At 40.3% G+C, this 23,435-nt stretch overlaps 1 protein-coding gene across 3 annotated transcripts in view; it reads left to right on the forward strand.

Annotated features, from left to right (window-relative positions):
• Window positions 1-23,435, forward strand: part of fbxl2 (F-box and leucine-rich repeat protein 2) — a 184,473-nt gene that overhangs the window by 716 nt on the left and 160,322 nt on the right. Inside the window, exon 1 of one of the 3 annotated variants that reach the window (XM_087986132.1) lies at window positions 749-775. The exons of the other annotated variants lie outside the window; for them this stretch is intronic. Coding sequence (XP_087842258.1) covers window positions 764-775 — 12 coding nt within the window. The 5' untranslated portion in view covers window positions 749-763. Of the gene's footprint in view, window positions 1-748; window positions 776-23,435 lie in introns of those variants that run through there. 3 annotated transcript variants of the gene reach the window in all.

A 23,435-nucleotide genomic window follows, 5' to 3' on the forward strand; every position in this document is an offset into this window, starting at 1 on the left:
TCATTTGCACCAAAGAGTAATTGTAGTTTGGTGAAATCATCGGTATTTAAAATCTCAACCACACCTCACAGGCACTTGAAACTGCTATGCGACATTGGCCTTGTTCTTTTGTTTTATTTTAAATGGGCGGTCCAAACATGTTTTCATAACATTGCTTAAGATATTAAGCTATTATACTTTGCTTTAGATGGGATGGGGTAAGGTGTTGGAGCTGTTGGGGAGGGTGTGATGTGAATCGAGTTTAGTAGTTGCGATAGAAATATTTTAACTTGAATGATAAAGATTTTGACTGCACCTTCTAGCCAAAATGGAAATGATTTGTTGACTATGACAAAACTACTAATATGTTATTGGCTTTTTAGTTTTTCTTTTGTTTGCTTCTCTAGTTTGTAATCAGTCACTTTATCAGCTCTTCATGTGAAGGAGTGTTGAGTTGTGCAGATGCTCTTTGAACCTTTTGAAATGGATGGAGAACAGTTTGCCACTTTTGCTTCCTTTTGTGGATTTTGATTTTCCCCTTTTTTGCATTTGAAATCTGGAGTTGTTAGTGAGGGGAAATTGCATCAGTACAACGATAAAATAGGGAAATTTGTGATCATTAGCTAAGATTATTTTTTTCTAAACTACATCAGAATATGAGATAACATTTAGCTCTTCATTGCCATTCAATGAAATTATGGCTGTTCTGGACCTGATTGTGTGGACAATCACTCGACATCTGCTTAGGATCTTCCACAGGAACACTTGAGATTTGCAAATTTGAATGGAACCTTGTGTATGTACAGTATATGTTATATGTGTATTACCATATCCTAGTAAATGTTTTGGACATCAAAATAAGTTACTCAGTCTTGTGTGCTACTACACCTTCATGGAAATCCAATCCATAGATCCTTTTCATTTACTCATCTGCATCTGAAGTTTCTTCCTGTCAGGTCAAAGTGAATTAGCTTGTCGTGGTCTATGTTGTCTACTTCCATTAGAATCCAAAAACTACTAACCTTTTTATATTGCAATATGTGTACTTTGGGAACTAGAACTGTACATAATAAACTAATTGCAGGCATATCAATGATGATGTATGGAGTAGCAGGATGACCTCACTATTTTAGCTTAATATTCATCTTTTAAAATATCCCAATATCTAATTTGCTTTATCTGTTGGCTGATGGCATTGTTGTGACATTTGTACTATTATTGTCTGTTAGGATTTCCAAAATTATTTCATTTTCTCTGCATGTGACCTTTTTCATCTAAAAGCCTGCTTTCTGAAAATCTTTTCAAGTGAATGCTTCTCTACATTGATTTTAATCTGCTACCGTGTGTTAAAGTCCCATGTATATTCAAAATGTTTTGTTGCTTGTGCTGTTCAGCTTTTCAATCTACCTTGTTTATCAGATTTGTATCATCTATAAAATTAGATATCGTGCTTGTGACACAACTATAGATCATTAATTTTGTTAAGATATTAAACAGGAAATTCCATAATAGATTCCTGGAGTAACCCCAGTGGTAAACATCACATCATTCTTTGCTCAGTCATTGCGTATTCACTATCAACCACCTTTGATTCCTGTTAACTTTATTTTCTGTACTAGCTCTTCCAGAGAAACTGAAATTTCAGCATTGCTGAAATCCAGGTATACCACATCTGTTTGCTTCACCGTATCAATATCCTAAATGAAAATTGATCAGACTGATAACGCACCCCGCAACATGAAACCATTTTGCATCTCTTGTTATCAGATCACTTCATTGTGGTTAAACACAGTCAGTGTCAAACTTGGGGTCTGTGATTTTGAAGTTTTTTAAAAAAAAAACTTCTTAAAAAATTTAAAAATCTCTTTTTTTTCCAGTTCCAAAGCACCTCTTCGATATTTGGTGAGTTCTGGAACATTAAGCGGAAAAAAACGTCCTGTCCAGCCTGTTATTTATCGTGAACTTTCACAGTAACATAGTCACCTTTAACATGAGAGGGGTACATCTTACCTCTGCAACATCTATAATTTTCTTTGCAGCTCAAGTCAGCTATTATTTCCCCTGTGGTTAAAAACAAGTCAAAATAATGTAATTGTGGCTTTGGCTGACAGTACCACCTTTTTTCTTTGCTCTGTAGACACGGTTCTGATTTGAATTTTGGTGAAATTCACCAATGATCCTTTGTATGTGCGCATCATTGATATCAGTGCTAGGATTTCTGAGATCAGTGATAATTTTGTGAAATTTTGCTAAAAGCTACAAACTGTTCAAAATATTACTAATTAGTTTGCTAATATTGGAATATTTTTACTGGGAAATAATCAGAATGTAGGGAATTTTGGAAGTAAAGCATTTTTAAATAAAATACATGTAGTGACCAAATGTGTGAATAGTTATTTTACCAGGAACAAAATGTTCTTTTTAAAAGTATCATTGACCTAGGGTTTTGTTGATATTTTCTGATCAACCACTGCAGAGTTGTTATGACACAGGGACACATTTTCTACGCAGAGTTGGTTTGTGTATGGAATGAAGTTCTGAGGAAGTGGTGGATGTCTGCACAATTATACTATCTAAAAGGTATTTAGATAAGCATATGAATAGAAAAGTTTAGGAGGGATATGTGCCATGAGCAGGCAAGTGGGACTAATTTAGTTTAGAATTATGTTTAGCATGGTCTGGTTGAACAGGGTTGAAGGGGATTTCTCTCTGTGTGGTACTGGGAAAGCACAGCTGGTCAGGTGGCATCCAAGGAGCGGGAGAATTGACATTTCAAGCATTCCTGATGAAGGGCTTATGCTCGAAACGTCGATTCTCCTGCTTCTCGGATACTCCCTGGTGGGCTGTGCTTTTCCAGCACCAGTCTTCAACCCCGAATGGGCTCCTCACCTTCGGATTTCTTTATAATCAATTGAAAGCACATTATTTTGTTTAATTTATTGCATGGCTGGCCTTGCTTTGGGGTTAGCATTACTAAAACATAATTTTTTTAAAAATTGTGCGTCAATCGTTTCAGTTTGGCTTAAGTTAATGTTGTCAAAGTTTTGCAAAGACCTTGATAGAAAAAATAGCAAACTTAGGGTGAGCAAAAGTTTAGTGATAATGGTAAAGATTTTAAGAATATATTGATGGTAAAAGAGGTGGAGGGATATTGAGAATTTCAAAGCATGAGACCTTGCAGGTTACAAGCATGACTGCTAGTTGTGAAGCAAAGGAGGAGGAAGATGCCTGAAAGGCCAGAGTTCAAAGAAGAATGGCTTGAGATTAGACAGTAGGAAAGGTGTGAAGTCACAGTGAGATTCATACTTTGAATTGAATTTGTCCAGCTGTTTCTACTGTGGAGTAACAGAATGTTTACTACATGGAAAGAGGCCATTTGCCCCACTGTGTTTGTGCTGTTTCTCGAAAGCACTACTTTAGCTAGTGGCATTCTGTGGCTCTCCCTGTATTCTTGCACATGGATCATGGATTCTTGGATCGTAAAATTTCTTCATTGTCTTGATTGAACCTGTCTTCCCAACAGACTCAGGCAGTACTTTGCAGATCCTGACCATTTCTTGTGTAGGAGGAAAAACTTCTTGTCTGTTATTTCTGCCAATTATCTTCAACCTGCACTTGTCCTTGATCTTTCCATCAGTAGCCACAACTTTTTTTTTCCCCCATTAACTCAGTCCAGACCTCTTATGATTTGTAATAGTTATATCCTTTCAAATTTCTTTTCTTTAAGGACAGCACACTCAACTACTGTAATCTATCCACATTGCCCCTAACTCAAGTTGCTTCATTTTCAATTGAATTTTAGCTATCTCTAAAGATTCTGATAGTGTTTCCATCAAATTTAAATGCTGCGCTATTGTTGCAATTATATCTCCTTTCCTCACGGAAGGAGGCAGTTTCAACACCAGCTTGTCTGGTAATTCCAACAGCTTGGCTTTAATCATCTTTTGCAAAACCCTCAGAAAACTTTCAATTGATTATAAAGAAATCCGAAGGTGAGGAGCCCATTCGGGGTTGAAGACTGGCGCTGGAAAAGCACAGCCCACCAGGGAGTATCCGAGAAGCAGGAGAATCGACATTTCGAGCATAAGCCCTTCATCAGGAATGCTTGAAATGTCAATTCTCCCGCTCCTTGGATGCCACCTGACCAGCTGTGCTTTCCAGTACCACACAGAGAAATCCCCTTCAACCCTGTTCAACCAGACCATGCTAAACATAATTCTAAACTAAATTAGTCCCACTTGCCTGCTCATGGCACATATCCCTCCTAAACTTTTCTATTCATATGCTTATCTAAATACCTTTTAGATAGTATAATTGTGCAGACATCCACCACTTCCTCAGAATTGAGGTGCTTCATCTGTGGAACCAATTTTGTGAATCTTTAGTCCACTCTCCAACGTTTTTTCTGTTTGTGTTTTGAGAGATAACGAGATCAAATCCATAAGTTGATGCTGAATCAATATTTAAAACTAGTTTAACAACTCCTTGCTTCTGTTGTTTCTACCCTCATTTGTAGAGCCTAGACAACTTGTGATGAAGCTGCTCTTTTAACAAGGTTATGTTGTCCTTTGTTTTTTTTTCAGAGAGTTTGTAAAAGCCGCAGACTCTGAAAAGTCTAAGTTGAAGGGTTTTGGGGCTAGTTTGATTACAGCTTACAGATCCTGCCTCAGGCAACAGGCTTTTGAGTTTTGTTTTGGAAAGGAACTCTTGTACAATGAAAAGGGAGTGGCCAGTTCTCCCAGCTCTGCTTTCTCTGGTTTGGTTTGGTTTTTAGTGTTGAAAATGCTGCTGGACCCAAAGATGCAAGTCCATGTCAGTAATCTCTCTCTGACATCCCTCCTGTAAGACCCTGTGTTTGATTCCCTTTTGTGCCAAGGGGTGTTTATTGGGATTGTTGCAAGTACTTGGAACAGCATCATTTAAGTTGGGGATGATCTGTTGGGTTTTCGGATTGGTTAAGTTATTCTATATTCTGTTTTTTGTGTTTCATTCAGTAACATGTAGATAAATTATGTTTTGCTTAAAACCAAGTGGTTTTACCAGCGGCATCTCCTGGAATATCCACCTTACACCTGCTTAAAACAACTAGAAAAGTTAGTCTGGGCTACCTCCTTGAAATGTTTTGAGGGATCTGGTCTGGTCCATAACAGATTGGGGGCTCTTTAGATTTGTTCTGATCAGTTTAGTTCTGATTTGGGATTAGGGTTGTTGGGTTCAAAGACAGCGAGTGTTCTGGGTGTTGAATTCAGTTGGTTTAAACAGTGCTTGCGATATCAGTGGCATTTTCAGTCACCAAGGGTTTTCTGAGGGTTTTGCAAAAGATGATTAAAGCCAAGCTGCTGGAATTACCAGACAAGCTGGTGTTGAAACTGCCTCCTTCCGTGAGGAAAGGAGATATAATTACAACAATAGCTCAGCATTTAAATTTGATGGAAACACTATCAGAATCTTTAGAGATAGCTAAAATTCAATTGAAAATGAAGCAACTTGAGTTAGGGGCAAAAGACAAGGAAAGGGCAACAAATGGAAAAGTTTAAATTGCGATTAAAAAACAGAGGATAGAGAGGAATGGAAGAAAGAACGTATTTAAACTTCAGAAATTTGCGCTTAGACAGGAAAATCAGCTTAAGGCTGGAGATGAAGTCTGAAGGTGAGCTTAGTGAGGAAGAAAGTGAGGTTGAGCAAACCCGTGGTAGCCAAGGTCCTGCTGAGAAACTGTTTGAATATATTCAAGCATTGCCTAAATTTGATGAGAAGAGTGCAGAAGCTTTTTTAATCTCATTTCAATGGGTGGCTAAATGAATGTAGTGGCCAGTGATCATGTGGGTTTTGTTGATACAAACAAAACTTGTAGGTAGAGCTAGTGACTCTCATCGCTATCAGAGGAGGTATCTGGGGTGATGAGGAAGTGAAGAGAGCCATTTTAAGTGCATATGAGCTTGTGCCAGATGCCTATAGATAACGTTTCAGGAATCTAAGGAGGGACCCTGGTCAAATCTATATTTAGGATTAACAAAGCAATTTTGATCGGTAGGTACGGGCATTCAAAATAAAGCAAACCTATGATGGCCTTAGTGAGACAATTATTTGGAGGAATTCAAAAATTCACTTCCTGAAGTAGTGTGAAATCTCATAGAAGAGCAGAGAGTTAAATGGCAAGATTGACAGCTGAAATGGCTGATAATTGAATTGGTCCATAAATCAGATTGGCTTCCAAAATCAGTTTCAATCCATGAGAGATAGAAGTAGGGAAAAGGGAAAGGTAGATCTTGATGAAAATCATAAAGATAAAGTACCACTGGGTAAAAACGAAACCCTTGAAGGGGCAGAGAAGTTAAAAAGCTCTAATATTTTCACTGCAATAAAGTAAACCATGTGAAAACAGCGTTGGTGGGTTAGGAAAAGCACTGGGAAGCCAGATGTGGGAAGACAGGATAAGCCAATGAACTTTGATGGCGTGGTAACAGAAAGCACAGTGGAGGCGAGAAAGCTGCTTCAAAATGTATAAGTTGGTTAGAGGTTGGTTAAGAAGGAAGTGCCAGATCATCTTAAACCATATACCAGTGAAGGTAAAGTTTACTTGCATAGGCCAGGAGAGCAGGTAAATAGGTTACAATATTTAAGATACAGGATTCTCTCAATCTGTGATGTTGAAAGATGAGCCATACACCTCTGAAGGACCATTGCCAGAGAAGCTGCTGTTAATGGGAATTCACGGTAAGACAAGCACTCAATTATGTAAAGTGAGGTTAGTGTCCAGTGAAGAGTGGAGAAGTCATGGTAGAAGTACTGGACAAATTCTCAACTCCCAGGAATACAATTTGTCCTTGCTGACGATTATAGCTGTTTCACGGGTAGGGGTGCTGTGTACTGTGGTTGAAAAGCCAATGGAAACTCGGCAACCAAACTATTGGAGGGGACACATTCTAGGATTTTTCTGGACTCTGTGGTTACGTGGTCACAAAGTCACCAGTTGAAGCAGGAGAGATCAAAGAATATAGATAAGGAAGTTGAAATGGAATTAGCAAAACTCTGCTTACAGCAGATGAAAATTTAAAGCCCTTATTTCAAAACGCATACACAGAAAATATCTCAATGTATCCCTGAATGCTATTATCTTAATGATGTCTTAATGAGGAAATGGAGACCATCATATATTCAGGCAGATGAGAAATGGGCAGAAGTTCATCAAGTTGTTTTGCTAGTGAGTTATAGAAAGGAGGTGTTGAGTGGTGTCTGAGCTACCAGTAGGGAGTCATGTAGGAGTGAGAAAAACATTTTTAGTGGCTTGGACTGCACAAGAATATAGTTGAATTTTGCCAGATATGTCATACATGTCTGGTAATTGGAAAATCACAAGTAGTAATAAAATCTAATCCTGCATTGGAGGAACATTTTTACAAGAGTCTTAATTGATTGCAGAGGACCACTACCTAAAACAAAAACTGGAAATCAGTATTTGTTAACAACAATGGTTGCGTCCACTACATTTTCAGAGGCTGTTCCATTAAGTAATATTACAGCTAAAAGGATTGTAGAGCAGTTACTCAAATTTTTCACCAGTCACGGACTAACCCCAGTGGTGGCATGGTGACTCAGTGGTTAGCACTGCTGCCTCAAAGCACCAGGGACCCGGGTTCGCTTCCAGCCTTGGGCGACTGTGTACGTTCTCTCAGTGACTAAGTGGGTTTCCTCTGGGTACTCTGGTTTCCTCCCACAGTCCAAAGATGTGCAGGTTAGGTGAATTGGCCGCACTAAATTGCCTATCATGTTCGGGGATGTGTAGGTTAGGTGCCTAAGTCAGGGGTAAATATGGAGTAATAGGATATGGGACTATTACTCTCCCTGGGTGGGTTACTCTTTGGAGGGTTGGTGTGAGCTTGTTGGGATGAAGAGCCTGTTTCCACACTGTAGGGATTCTATTTTAAAAAGAAAGTCAGATCAAGGGTCAAATTTTGCATCAAAATTGTTCGAGGAAGGTATGGATAGCTTAGGATTAAAGTAATTCAAATCTACTGCATACCATCCAGAATCACAAGTGGCATCAGACATTAAAGACTATATTGAGGGCATATAGTCAAGACTATCTAGATGATTTGGGTAAGGGAATTCTGTTTGCACTTTTTGCGATCGGAGATGCAGCAAATGAATTGACCAAATTCAGTCCATTTGGATTAGTTTTTGGGCATGAAGTGAGAGGACTGCTAAAATTGATTAAGGAAAAATTGGTAAATCAGAACTCAGAGGCCACATATTTGGACTACATGTCAAATTTTTAGGAATGGTTAAATAGAGCGGGGGAGTTAGCTAGACCACATTTAAAAGTATCACAGCATACAATTATTTTTGTCCTGTTCCCGCCTCAGTCGAAGCAAAATGCTCAGAGACACAGTGCAAATTTGCCTCCCTCATCTTTATTCCGGGCCCTGGAGGGAGAGAGAACGATCACCCATGTGCACAGGGACATGAATTCTCAGTCTTCTTTTGAACAGCAGATTCTTAAGGAATTATAGTCACTTACAGGGAGCAGCTTCCCACTCAGGCAACATCTATATTGATTGGGTGGCAGTTACAATCAGCGAGCATCAATAGTAAAGATTAAGCCATCTGGCATTATACAATGGATGTTCTTAACCTTGTTAACTGGCTTTACGTAATGAATGCTTTTTCACCTCTAACCCACTACCCTTGCCTCTAGCACCTCATTGTTTACTGCAAGTTCTTATCTGATTCAAGTCATGCTAACTGAATCTTTTGTTTCACAAAAATTTGCAACTTCACTCTTTCCCTACCTGCTCATACCTTACACTTTCTCATAATGAAACAGGAAGCAGACAAGAAATCGACAACTCGCAATTTTGCTATCAGGGATAAGTTATTAGTGTTACTTGCAGTGACAGGTGAACCTTAAAAGTAAGGTTTAGTGGAATTTATCAAGCCTAAAGGAAATTGAGTGAGGTGAACTATTTGTTAAGGACTCCAGTCAGAAAGCATGCGAATATGCTCAAAAGGTATTTTGATAGGGAAGGAAAACTAAAGGAGGCTGTTATTGGTTACAACAAAGGGGGAAGTACCAAGTTCGGAGGATTCTGAATTTGACATTTCACAAATTAAATTGGACAATGAGGAAGTTGTAAAAAAAAATTTGGATAAATTGAGTTACCTTGCAGGGGAAAATCAAAATGACCTAAAAGAGTTATTACTATCACATGGGGAGGCGTGTGGAAATATGCTGGGAAGTACTAACCTAATTATACATGATGTACATATAGGAGATGCTGTTCCAATTAAGCAACATCCTTATCAGCTAAACCGTCTAAAGTTGGCACTGGTCCAAAAGGGGATTGAACACTTGCTCCAAGATGACACAATCAAAGTGAGTTAGTGACTTGAGCTCACCTCCAGTAATGGTGCCAAAGCCAGATGGTACCCAACAGTAACGTGTGGACTATTGCAAAGTCAGTGCAGTTGCAAAGACTGATGTATATCCGATTCTTCGTTTGGAAGACTGTTCATAAGATGAGGCAAGCAACTTATATTTATAAGTTGGACTTGCTCAGGATGCTGGGCAAGTCAAAAAGAGTGAACGCAATTTCAGCTTTTGTAACACCGAATGGACTATATCAGCTTAAAGTCATGCCATTTGATATGAAGAATGTGCTAGCCACATTTCAGAGTCTAACCAATAAGGTTAGGGGGAATTGACAGATTCCCCAATTGTGTCAAATACATAGATGACCTGGTCACCTTCCTGGCCAATGCTATTGGACATGGACAAATGGCCCCACGGGAAGCAAAAACAAAAATGTTCATTGGGGAGTTTTCCATAGCATCGACAAAAAGAGCAGTACTACGATTCCTGGGATTGAGTGGATTTTTCTGAAAATTTGCACCAAATTTTAGCCGTGTGGCTGCTCCACTCACTGAATTGCTGAAGAAAGGCAAGAAGTTTCAGTGGAAAGTGGACTGTCAGAAGGCATTTGATAGCCTGAAAGCTGTGTTGACCACTGCCGCAGTATTAGCCACACCTAATTAGGCAAAGCTGATCGAGGTGGGTATTGATACAAGTGATGCAGATGTCGGTGCTGTGCTCTTGCAAGAAGGTGAGAAGATAGAAAGACCTATCTGGTATTTTTGCAGAAATATTCAACAGTTGAGAAGGAAACTTTGAGCTTGGTGTTGGTGTTGCAACATTTCAATGTTTACATTACTAGTAAAGTATCTGAGGCAATCATATATGCTGACCATAACCCATTGAAGTTTGTGGAGAAATTTTAAGGACAAAAATGCTAAACTGTTTAGCTTGTCATTATAGCCATTCAATTTGAAAATTGTGCATGTGGCAGGGCAAGAAAATGTAATTGTCGATGCATTGTCATAGCTTGAATGAGAAATGGAGGTGTTCCATAGTAGGAGTACAACTACATTCCTTTTCAGTCTGTTGTACATCTTTGCATGTTTATAGTCAATGTAATGTGTATGTTTGTAGAGTACAAACACTTAAGATTAATGAGTTTTAAAATGAAGCCATCTTTGGATATTGATCATTTTTTTTCAGGGGGAGGTGTGACGAAGCTGCTGTTTTAACAAGGTTAAGTTATCCTTTTTTTTTGTTCCCAGAGAGGTTGTAAAAGACACAGACTCCAAAAAGTCTAAGTTGAAGTGTTTAGGGCCAGTTTGATTACAGTTAACAGATACTGCCTCAGCCAACAGGCTTTTGAGTTTTTTTTTGGAAAGGAACTCTTGTACAATGAAATGGGAGTGGCCAGTTCTCCCAGCTCTGCTTTCTCTGGTTTGGTTTGGTTTTTAGCAGTAGTGTTGAAAACGTTGCTGTACCTAAAGATGCAGGTCCCTCTGTGACATCTCTCATGTAAGACCCTGTGTTTGATGTTTCCCTTTTGTGCCAAGGGGTGTTTATGGGGATTGTTGCAAGTATTTGTAACAGCATCATTTAAGTTAGGGATGATCTGTTGGGTTTTTGGATTGGTTAAGTTATTCTATATTCTGTTCTCTTTTGTCTGTTTCACTCAGTAATCTTGTAAATAAATTCTGTTTTGTTTAAAACGAAGTGGTTTGATCAGCGCTATCGCTCCTGGAATATCCACCTTAAACCTGCTTAAGACAACTAGAAAAATTAGACTCTGGGCTACCTTCTTGAAATGTTTCGAGGGGTCTGGCCTGGTCCATAACATGCTATATGTTTTAATAACCATGGTCTAACAATTTATCCTGCCCTCTTTACTGACGCAGATGTACACCCTGGTCCCTTTGCTCTTATACTGCCCCTTTTAGAATTATACCCTTTTATGTTGCCTCTTTGTTTACATTCAATGAAAATAAAACTTTTCACACTTCTCTGCATTAAATTTAATCTGCTGCTTGTCTGTTTTGCAAATAAATTGTCCGTGTTTTCCTAAAGTTCTACACTCAGTTTATAATGTTTTCAAGTTTCATACATCTTTAAGTTTTGAAATTGCACCTGTACACTAAGGTCTAGGTTATTAATATATCAGGAAGAGCAAGCTCATAATATTAGCCCTCTCGAGAGTTCCACTTCTAACCATTTCTCCCTTACGAAAACCATCCATTAACCACTATAATCTTTCTGTCACTTGCCCAATTTCACATCCAAGTAACTTTATTTCTTAATTCGTGAGTAATATAATAATCTGGTTCATAAATCTGTGTTTAAGGGCGCAAATTTGAAAATCTACGAGCACCACATCAGTAAGATTACTCTCCTTCACCTTCCCAGTTAACTTTCTGGTGCTTTTTAAAGACTTAATTAAACATGTTTTTTCCTTAACAAATTTGTGCTTTCTTTAACGAACCCATATTTGCTTACACAAACAGAAGTTGCTGGAAAAGCTTGACTGGTCCATGAAGAGAAATCTAAGGAAACATTTTGATCATTGATCCTTCCTCAACCCTGGAAACCCAAGTCTGATTTCTCTCCACAGATGCTGCCAGACCTGCTGAGCTTTACTAGCAACTTCTGTTTTATTTCTGATTTATAGCATCTGCAGTTCTTTTATTCCATATTTGCCTACATTTGGCCCATGTTATCGTTTTGAGTATTATTCCCACCACTAAGATTAAATGAACCTGTAAATTGCTGGAATTACTTTTCCATTCCAAGGGTCTAAAATTTTCAGTTTTCCTGTCCCTCTGGCACCACCAAGGAATACTGGGAAAAATTACACAATTTCCACTGTCACTTTTTTCTATATTTTTTGATACATTTCAGGTCCTGGAGCGATAACCTATCTAATACCATATCCTTAGCAATTTTAAACCCTTCCAGTCTATGAATTACTACTCTTTCGCCAAAATCTGCACTGTATTATCTTCATTGGTAAAACCAAAGCAAAATGTCAAGTTAATCCCTCAGCTGCGAACTCTGTCTCCAATTGTGCATTTTTTTGGTCCTTCATCCTCACCATTTTGCTATTTATATGCCCATAGAAGACTTTTGGCTTCCTTTTATGTTAGTTGCTCTTCTGAAACTCTCTTTGCTTTTCTCTGAGCCTTCAGTATTCAGCCTTTTCAAGTAGTTCATATAATCAAGAACATATGTCATAAGCACCTTTTTTTTTTCTCTCATTTTTCTTAACCTCCATGTTTTCTGTAGTCCAGGAACCCTGGATTTGTCTGACTTTTCCCTTTCTGTGAACATACTTGGACAATGTCAGAACTATTTTATCTTTAACTACAGTCCATTATTGTTCGTTTGATCGGTCAGCCTATGAATTTGGCGAGCATAATCTTACCCTCCTGAAATTGATTTCTTGTTGTCATATGCACAGAGATACAGTGAAAAGTGTTGTTTTGCATACTGTACAGTCAGATTGTTCCACTAGCCTGATGCACTTTGTATGGTACAGCGTGCAGATTGCAATGTTACAGCTGCAGAGAAAGTGCACAAAGATCAGAATCAACATTCTTAGATGTCCATTCAAAATCTGATAACAGCGGGGAAGAAGCTGTTCTTGAATCTATTTGTATGAAGTTGGCTTTCCCTGAGCTAATTATTCTTACTCTGAATTTTCTGTTCTTTTTCTATAGATAGTTCTAACCTTGTGAGGCACTGATCAGGGTCCCCAAAATAAACTAAAATGTAGGAGCAGTAATGGGCTATTTTGGCCCATCAGGTCTGCTCTGCTGTTCAATAAAATTGTGGCTGACCTGATGACCCTAAACTCCACTTCCTTGCTTCGTCCCCATAACTCTTGATCCCCTTACTGACTTAAACATCTGTCAACCTGTGGTGTAAAATTATGTCCCAATACATGTGTGAATCATAATGTAACACATGTATTGGGCCAAGCAGTGGAATGTGGTGAAACGGTTAAAAATTATGTCCCAATACATGTGTGAATCTAACCGGAATGGAGGTGTTGCTTAGTCCCGTGTGAATCTTATTACACACCTCCCCGTGTGAATCTTCTTATCTGTATGTAACCAGAATGGAATGTGTTTTTTTAGCCTTGCTCTGCTGTTCACATGAATGTTTATATCTGGAAAAGAGTATATCAGCTGGAAAAGTCTCCAGTTCGGTGAGTCTGCTCCGGGGTTACGTTTAACCGCCGAGCGTGGGTTGTTGGCAACCGCTCTACGAGAACTGACGGCTCCCAGTTCCGGTAACATGTAGAGTGAGTATAAGCCAGACCCGTTGGTTGTGGCGACGCTGCGGGGAATAAAATGCCCATATTCTAGCAGACTCGCCTCTTGGTCGTTTGTTCTGTGTCAGACTACTCTCCTACGAACCTGACCTTGAGAATTTTTTAAAACACAACCTCAGTCTTAAATCTTCTTAATGACCCAACCTTGACAACCGTTTGCAATAAAGAATTCCGTAATTTCAGTACCTCCTGAGGGAAAAAGGTATCTTTTCCCATCTTTGTCCAAAATGCGTGACCTCTCACTGTGGGATTATGTCATCTAGTTCTTGATTCTTCTTCCAAAAGAAGAAACCACCTCTCTCATCAATTCTGTCAAGCCACCTAAGAATCTTGTATATTTCAATAAGGTCTCCTGTCATTCTTCTGAACTCCAAAGAGTACAATCCCAATTTACCCAACTCCTCCTCGTATTAAAATTCCTCTACCTGAATCAGACTGGCGAAATTTCCCTAGACTGCCTCCAATTTCAGCATACCATCCCTTGGACAAGGGGAGCAAAACTATTTACTGTATTCTAGCTGTGGAATGACATGTATGGTATTAGCAAGGCCTCCCTATTTTTATATTCCATTCCCTTTGAAACAAAGGCCAACCACATTTGATTATCTCTATTTCCTGCTGAACTTGTATACTCAAATTTTGTAAGGATCTCTGTGTTCTGCAGTCTTCTCCACTTAAATAATTATCCTCCTCCTTTTATCAAAGTTCCTTTCATTTTTTGCAAGTTATATTTAATCTGTCAGGTTTTTGCTCTATTCAACCTGTCAACGTACCTTTAATAGATGCTATGTCATCTTCACTATTTTCCTTCCAATTTATTTTTGAGTCATCAGCAAACTTGGTGATAGCATATTCACTTCCATCGTCCAAGCCATTAATATATATAAATAATTGTAACCCCAGCAATGATCTCTGTGGTAGTCCCCTAGTTGCAATCCTGAAAATACCCCTTATTCCCAACTCTGACTATCTTCAGAGTGCAGAACTATGCTTGTATACTACTCCCAACACCATGGGCTCTTAACTTATTAAATATCCTCATGTATTAATATGTGCTACCTTATCAAAAGCCTTTTGGAAGTCCGAACAGATTTGGATGTACTAATCTCCCCTTTTATCTATTTTCTCAAAGAACTCTAGTAAATGATCCTGTATTGACACTTGATCCATTTGTCTAATTTTGTTTTTAAGAGCCAGGTACAGTAGTGCTTCTATTCTCAATGGATCGGAAACTTAATGCTGTTTCCAATCCATTGAGGAAATCGAGGAAATCTTGCTCTTTGTTCATCACACTACCATTGCATTTTATACTTTATATTTGAAAGTTCCACATTATAAATACTTTGATTCTTGCACTTTCTGTAATTTTCTTGCAAATTTGTTCTTCTTTATTTTTCCCACTAGTTGACTATAGCTTGCACAAAATAGTGTAATTTCACTTTTTTGGTTCCTTGGCTCTGGTCTAATACATTTGTTCATTACTCATCTGGAGCATCCTTTATTCCACTGCTGAATTGTTCTTACAACTGCTATCCTTCCTCCTTACAGGATTTATGAAAGATAGGAAAACGTATTTTGGAATATTTAATACAGTCCTGCTCTTCTTTGAGCCAGGTCTTTGATAGAGTCTGGCATCAGCTTTCCAGATGGAAGTTTGGATAATCAACTCATTCTTTTTTAACATACTCTGCACATATAGCAACGTCCACATAACCCCGATCCACGTAACTATGCTTATCATAGCTTTTAAAATTTATTCATGGAATGTGTGCATCACTAGCTGGCCAGCATTTAGTTTCTGTTCCTAAGTTGTCTATAAGAAAGTGGTGATTTACTGCACTCTTGAACCACTGCACTTCACAGGCTGTAGGTTAACCCACAATGCCCTTAAGGAGGGAATGCCAAAATTTTGATGCAGGGACAGTGAAGGATCAGCAATATATTTGCAAGTCAAGATGGAGGGTGGCCTGGAGGGGAATTTGCAGCTGGTGGTGTTCCCATGTATCAGCAGCCCTTGTCCTTCGAGATGTTATTGATTGAGGGTTTGGAAGATGCTGTGTAAAGGAGCCTTGGTGAATTTCTGCAGTGATTTTGTAGATAGTACACACTGCTGCTACTTGGCATAAGTGGTGGAGAGAATGGATGCTTGTGGATGTGGTGCCAATCAAGCTGCTACTTTGTACTGGATGGTGTCAAGCTTCATGGGTGTTGCCGCTTCATCCATCCAGGGAAGTGGGGAATATTCCATCGCACTCTTGCCTTGTGCCTTGTAGGTGGTAGGCAGGCTTTGAGTCAGGTGAGTTACTCTCTGCAGTATTCCCACCCTCTGACCTGTTCTTGTAGCGACAGTTATGGTAAGTCCAGTTGGGTTTGTGGTCAGTGGTAACCCCCAGAATGTTGATAGTGGGGTCAGTGATGGTAACACCATTGAATGTCGAGGGATGGTGTTTAGATTATCTCTTTCTGGATATGGTCATTGCCTGTGACACAAATGTTACTTGCCACTTTTTTCAGCCCAAGCCTGGATATTGTCCAGGCCCTATTGCTTTTGCACATCAGAGGAGTCGGGACTGGGAATCTTCTTGGGAGCATTCCTACTTTTGACCTTATGATTAGGAAAGGTCATTGAATCAGCTGAAGATGGTTGTGCCAAGGACACTACCCTGAGGAACACCTGCTGAGATATCGAGGATCTGAGAGACTGACCTTGAACAACCAAATCCTCTTCCTATATGCCAGCGGGCAGAGAGTTTGACCTCTAAAATCCATTGATCTCCAGTTTTGCTAGGACTCCTTGATGTCAAGGGCTATCGTACTCCCCTCACCTCTGGAATGCAGCATTTTTGTCTATGTTTGAACCAAGGCTTTTTTGAGGTAAGGAGCTGAGGAGCTCTTGTGGAATTCAAACCAGGTGTCAAAATCCTGTCTTGCCGTGTGGATACTGCTTGACAGCACTGATGATTGAGAGTAGACTGATGGGACAGGGTTGCTTTTTGTGTACAAGATATATCTGGACAATTTTACACATTTATTAGGTAGATGCCAGTGTTGTAACTATAGTGGAACAGCTTGGCTTGGGGAGTGACAGATTCTGGAGGACAAGTTTTCACTACTATTGCTGGAACGTTGTCAAGGCTTATAGCCTTTGCAGTATTCAGTGCCTCCAGTCATTTTTTGATGTCATGTGGAATGAATAGAATTGGCTGAAGACTGATATCTATAATGCTGAGGACAACTGGAGGAGTGTGAGTTGGTTCATCCACTTGGCATCTTGGCTGAAGATTAAGGTGAATGCTTCAGCCTTATCTTTTGTACTGAGGTGTTGGGCTCTGTATCATTGAGGATGGGGATACTTGTGAAGTTGCTATTTCCAGAGAGTTGTTTAGTTGTCCATGACCGTTCAAGACTATATGTGGAAGGACTACAATGTTTAGATCTGCACTGTTGGTTATGGGATTGCTGAGCTCTTGCTGTCTATCACTTGCTGCTTATGTTGTTTACATTGCAAGTAGTTCTGTTTGGAAGGTTCATCAGGTTGCCCCCTAATTTTTAGGCATGCCAGGTGCTGTTCCTGGCATGCCTTCCTGCACTCTGTTGAATCAGGGTTGATCCCCTGCCTTAGTAATCATGTGCCAGCCCATGAGGTTGCAGATTTTGCTGGAGTACAATTCTGCTGCTGTTGGTATCCACAAGGCACTGCATGTCTGGTCTTGAGTTGCTAGATCTGGTCAAAGTCTGTCCTATTTAGCACGGTGATAATGCTGCACGTTATAATGGAGGGTATTCTCAATGTGAAAACTGGAGTTTTGTCTCCACAAGGACTGTGCGATGATCATTTACCAATACTGTCGTGGACAGATGCATGTGTAGTCAGCAGGTTGGTAATGATGAGGTCAAATAGTTTTTCCAGATAATCCAAGGGGGGCGGGGAAGCGCAGCTGTAAGAGCTGCTCCTTTGAGGTATTTTAAGTGTTGGTGCTGATTTCCTCAAATTCTCAGAAGTAATAACTATTTTATGGCAGTTGCATTGTTTTGGAACTTGGGGGGGGGGGGGGGGGGAAGAAAAATCAAAATAACGGCACTGTGAAAATCAAGAAGAGAGACAAAGGTAGTGGATGCATGGGAAGTGAATCAAATGAAGAAAATTTGCATAGCTGTTTGGCCCAGCAGTGAACCTGCACAGCTAACGGCCTCTGCTGTTTGGTTTCAAGTATCCTTGAACATTGCAGTTCTTCTAAGAAAAATAAACAACAGCAAAATTCACAACTCACCTTGGGGAAACCTGTATGGGGGAGCTCACGGCATGGACCAGCTAAGTGGCTGTTTTGTTTTAAGTGTAACTTTTTTAGGTACAACACTAAGTAGAGTAGGTTCTTGTTTTATCATATGTTTTTGAGATCTGTCTCTTGTTTAAACTTGGATATTAAACATAAATACTAAGTTAGCTTGGAGCAGTGTTTTTGAGCAGTAAGACTGTGCTATTTTCTGGGTTTAAGTGAGGACTGCAGATGCTGGAGATCAGAGCTGAAAAATGAGTTGCTGGAAAAGTGCAGCAGGTCAGGAAGCATCCAAGGAGCAGGAGAATCGATATTTCGAGCATAAGCCCTTCTTCAGAAATCTTGAAGAAGGGCTTATGCCCGAAACGTCGATTCTCCTGCTCCTTGGATGCTGCCTGACCTGTTGCGCTTTTCCAGCAACACATTTTTCAGCTATTTTCTGGGTTTGTAGATTATTAAGGTGCAAAGATGGCCTTTAGTAGTGTGATGTGCTCTTTCTGTTGGATGTGGGAGCTTAGGAAGAGTTTCTATGTTACTGATGATTACATCTGTCGGAAGTGTGTTCGGTTGCAAATCCTATCTGATCAGTTGGAATGACAGTTAGAGGCAATTATGGGAGCTAGAGGGTGTGATGGATGGCATTTGCAGGAAGGGAGAAAAACTGCAGGTACAGTCAGGTAAAGGGTTATGTTCAGGAAAGGTAGATAAGGGAGCCAGATAGTGCAGGAGTCTCCTGTAGCTAACACCATCTTAAACAGGTATGCACCTTTGGAAAATATAGGGGGTGATGGACTCTTTGGAATGTAGCACTGACAGCTAGGTTTCTGGTACTGAAGCTAGCTGTCATGTAATAAGGGGTACATCAGGGTCCAAGTGATCGATTGTGATAGGGGACTGTAGTCGGAGGCACAGACGGACATTTCTGCAGTCAACGATAAATTGGAATAGTGTGTTGTTTCCCTGGTGCCAGGATCAAGGATATCTCTGCAGAATATTCTCAAAGGGGAGAGGGGCCAACTGGAGATCATTGTACAAATTGCAACTAATGGCATTAGATTTAAAAAAAAAAAAGAGGTTCTGAGGAGAAATATAGGAAATTAGCAATTTAAAAAGGAGGTCCTCGAGGGTAGTAATATCTGGATTACTCCTGGTGCCACGAGCTCATGAGGGTAGGAATAGGAGGATTGAGCAGATGAATGCATGGCTGGGGAGCTGTTGTAGGGTTGAAGGATTCACGTATTTGGATAATTGGAATCTCTTCTGGAGTAGGAGTGACATGTTTAAGAAGGACAGATTGCCCCTGAGTTGGAAGGGAGATTGCTGGAGCTATTTGGGAGTTTAAACGAGTAAGGGGGTAGAGGTTGGGACCCAGTGAGGAAAGAGATCCATCTGAGACTGGTACATTTGGGAAAAGGAGTGAATCAAATGGTCAGGGCAGGCAGGAACAAAACAGAGAACAAGATTAAACTGCATTTATTTCAATGCAAGAAGTCAGATAAGGCAGATGAACTTAGGGCACGATTGGGAATATGGTACTGGGATATCATAGCAATTACAGAGACATGGCTCAGTGATGGACAGAACTGGCAGCAGAATGTTACAGGGTATAGATGCTATAGGAAGGATAGAGAAGAGGGGCAGTGATGTTTTTGATTAGGGATAATATTACGACATCAGTTTTTAAGGAGGATATTTCTGGGAATACATTCAAGGAAATTTATTCAGAACTGAGGAGATTTTTTTTTTTTAAAAAAAGGGTGATTACCTTATTGGGATTGTACTGTAGCACCCACCCCAACCCCGATCCCAGTAGCCAGCAGGAATTTGAGAAATAAATTTATAAGGAGGTCAGTTATCTATAACAATAGTAGGGTACTTATGGTAGGATATTTTAATTTTCCAGAGACTGGGACTACCATACTGTTAAAGATTTGGATGGAGAGGAATTTAAATGTATACAAGAACATTTTCTGATTCAGTATGTGGATGTACGTACAAGAGAAGGTGCAAAACTTGACCTTCTCTTGGGAAATAAGGCAGGGCAGGTGACTGAGGTGTCAGTTGGGGAACACTTTGGGGCCAGTGATCAGAATTCTATTAGTTTTAAAATAGTGATGGAAAAGGATCTAAAAGTTGAAATTTTAAATTGGAGTACGGCCAATTTTGAAGGTATTAGGCAGGAACTTTCAAAAGTTGATTGGGGGCAGGTGTTCGCAAGTAAAGAGATGGCTGGAAGCCTTCAAAAATGAGATTACGAACCTAGAGTCTAGAGACAACATGTTCCTTTTAGGGTGAAGGGCAGGGCTGATAGGTGTAGGGAATGCTGGATGACTAGAGAAATTTGGTTTTAGTCATAAAAAAAGAAGAAAGCATGTTAGGTATAGACAGTAGAGATTGAGTGAATCCTACTCAGTTTATATCTAAGTATACTTGAGGGAAATCAGGAGGGCAGTTAGAATTTCTTTGGATTCTCCTGAACCCTATGAATACATAAGGACAAAAGAGTAACTGGGGAGACAAAAGGGCCCCTTAAAGATCAATAAGGCTGCCTATGTATGGAACTGCAGGAGATAGGGGAGCATCTAAACAAGTATTTTTGCATTAGGTCATTACTGTGGAGGAGGAAAATGGAAGTGCTCATGGGGAAATAAATAGCAACATCTTGGAAAAATGTCCAGCTTACAGAGAGGATGGTGTTGGGTGTCTTTAAAATGCATCAAGGTGGATAAATCCTTGGGACCTGATCAGGTATGGGCAGCTAGGGAAGTGTTTGCTTGTCTCTTGTTAAATATTTGTACCATTGATAGCCACAGGTGAGATTCCAGAATATTGGAGGTTGGCTAATGTGGTGCCACCATGTTAAAAAGATGGTAAAGAAAAGACAGAGAACTATAGACCAGTGAGCCTAACATCGGTGGTTCCGAAGTTGTTGGAGGGAATACTGAGGGATAGGATTTACATTTAAATCAAAAGGCAAGAACTAACTAGGGATTGGCAACATGGCTTTGTGTGTGGGAAATTGTCTCTCAAACTTTTTTCAGTTTTTTTTTGAAAAAGTAATGAAGAGGATTGATGACAGCAGAGACGTGATTTATGTGGATATCGGTAGGGTGTTTGAGAAGGTTCCACGTGCTAGAATGGTTAGCAAGGTTAGATCACATGGAATACAGGGAAACTAGCCATTTTGATACAGAACTGGCTCGAAGGAAGAAGACAGCAGGTGTTGGTGGAGGGCTGCTCTTCAGACTGGAGGCCTGTGACCAGCGGTGTGTCACAATGCTTGGTGCTTGGTCCATTACTTTTTGTAATCTACATAAATGATTTGGATGTGCACATGAGTGCACATAAGTTTGTCGGTGAGGTCAAAATTGGAGGTGTAGTGGACAGTGAAGAATGTTACCTCAAAGTACAACGGGATCTTGATCAGATGGGCCAGTGGGCCGAGGACTGACAGATGGAGTTAAATTTAAATAAATGTGAGCTGCTGCATTTTGGAAAGACAAATCAGGGCAGGGCCTATACACTTAATGGTAAGATCCTGGGAGTGTTGCTGAACACAGACCTTGGAGTGCAAGTTCATGTTCCTTGAAAGTGGAGTTGCAGATGGATAGAATAGGAAAGAAAGTGTTTGGTATGCTTGCCTTTATTGGTCAGTACATTGAGTATAGGAATTTGAAGGTTATGTTGCGGCTGTACAGGACATTTTTTGATTCAGCCAGTTTCGGAATATTGCATGCAATTCTGGTGTCCCTACTATAGGAAGGATGTTGGTAAACTTGCAAGAGTGCAGAAAAGATTTACAAGGATGTTGCCAGGGCTGGAGGGATTGAGTTATCAGGAGAGGCTGAGTAGACTAGGACTATTTTTCCTGGGGCATCAGAGGCTGAGAGGTGGCCATATGGAGGTTTATAAAATCATGACGTGCATGGATAGATTGAATAAACAAGGTCTTTTCCCTGGGCTGGGAGAGCCCAAAACTTGATGGCATAGTTTTAAGGTGAGGGGGGGCGGGGGAAGATTTAAAAGGGACCTCAGGGCAACCTTTTCACGCAGAGTAGGGTACTTGTATGGAATGAGCTACTACATAAAGTAGTGGAGGCTGGTACAATTATAGCATTTAAATGGTTCTCGGGTGGGAATATAAATAGGAAGAGTTTAGAGGGATATGGACCAAATGCTGGCAAACAGGACTAGACTTATTTAAGATATCTGGTCAGCATGGATGAGTTGGACCGAGGTTGTTTCCATGCCATAGAGCTCTGGGACTCGGATTCTATTTGCCGCAAACCCAGTCTCGTAGCTGTGTACTTTAGAACGCAGCCAGCTTAATTAGTAGTGCTGCCGAGCCACTGGATGGTTGAAATTGAAATTCTACCACCCAAAGCATGTTTTGCTCCCTTGGTTGCTCCAAGTGCTGTTCAGTATGAAGAAATACGGATTCATCATCGGAGTCATTGTCATAGAGATGTACAGCATAGAAACAGATGCTTCGGTCTAACTCGTCCATGCTGACCAGATATCCCAAACCAATCTAGTCCCACTTGCCAGCACTTGGCCAATGTCCCTCCCAAACCCTTCCTATTCATATCCCCACCCAGATGTCTTTTAAATGTTGCAATTGTACTAGCCTCCACCATTTCCTCTGGCAACTCATTCCATACATTTACCATCCTCTATGTGAAAACATTGCCCCTTAGGTTTTTTTTTGTATATCTTTCCCCTCTCACCCGAAACCTATGCCCTCTTGTTCTGGATTCCCCACCCCAGAGATAAGACTTTGTCTATTTAACCTATCCATGCCCCTCATGATTTTATAAACCTTTGTAAGGTTATTACCCCTCAGCCTCCAACTCCAGGGAAAACAGCCCTAGCCTATTAAGCCTCTCCCTATAGCTCAAATCCTGGCAACATCCTTGTAAATCTTTTCTGAGCCCTTTAAAGTTTCACAACATCTTTCCGGTAGCAAAGGAGACCAGAAATGCACGCAAGGGAGGGTGGTATGTGGTAATCCAGGTGGTTTCCTTGCCCATGTTAACTTGAAGCCATGAGACTTCAAAGGTCTGGAATCTATTGAGGAGTCCAGAGGCTATTCCTTCCTGCCTGTATATCAATATGCCGCCATCTTTGTTGGGTCTATACTGTGAGTGGGACAGGAAATATTTAGAGATGGTGGTGGCTGGGATGTTGGATCTGTACGGTATGATTCTATGAGTATGACTATTTCAGGTTATTGCTTGGCTAATCTGACTGCATCGGTGCAGCCTCCAGCACCCAGGCTGAACTGAAGCAGTTCATCGACTTTCGTCCACAACTTCCACCCCGCCCTCAAATTCACTTGGTCCATCTCTGACACCTCCCTCCACTTTCTTGACCTCTCCATTTCCATCTCCGGTGACAGTAAACGTCAGTCTGCAGACTATAAACCCACAGACTCCTACAAGTATCTGGACTACACCTCCCACCCTCTACTTTGCAAGAATTCCATCCTGTTGTCCCA

Source organism: Chiloscyllium plagiosum, unplaced genomic scaffold (genome assembly GCF_037043375.1).
Source record: "Chiloscyllium plagiosum isolate Xiang-an unplaced genomic scaffold, Cpla_swu_hap1 HiC_scaffold_4, whole genome shotgun sequence".
NCBI lineage: Eukaryota > Metazoa > Chordata > Chondrichthyes > Orectolobiformes > Hemiscylliidae > Chiloscyllium > Chiloscyllium plagiosum.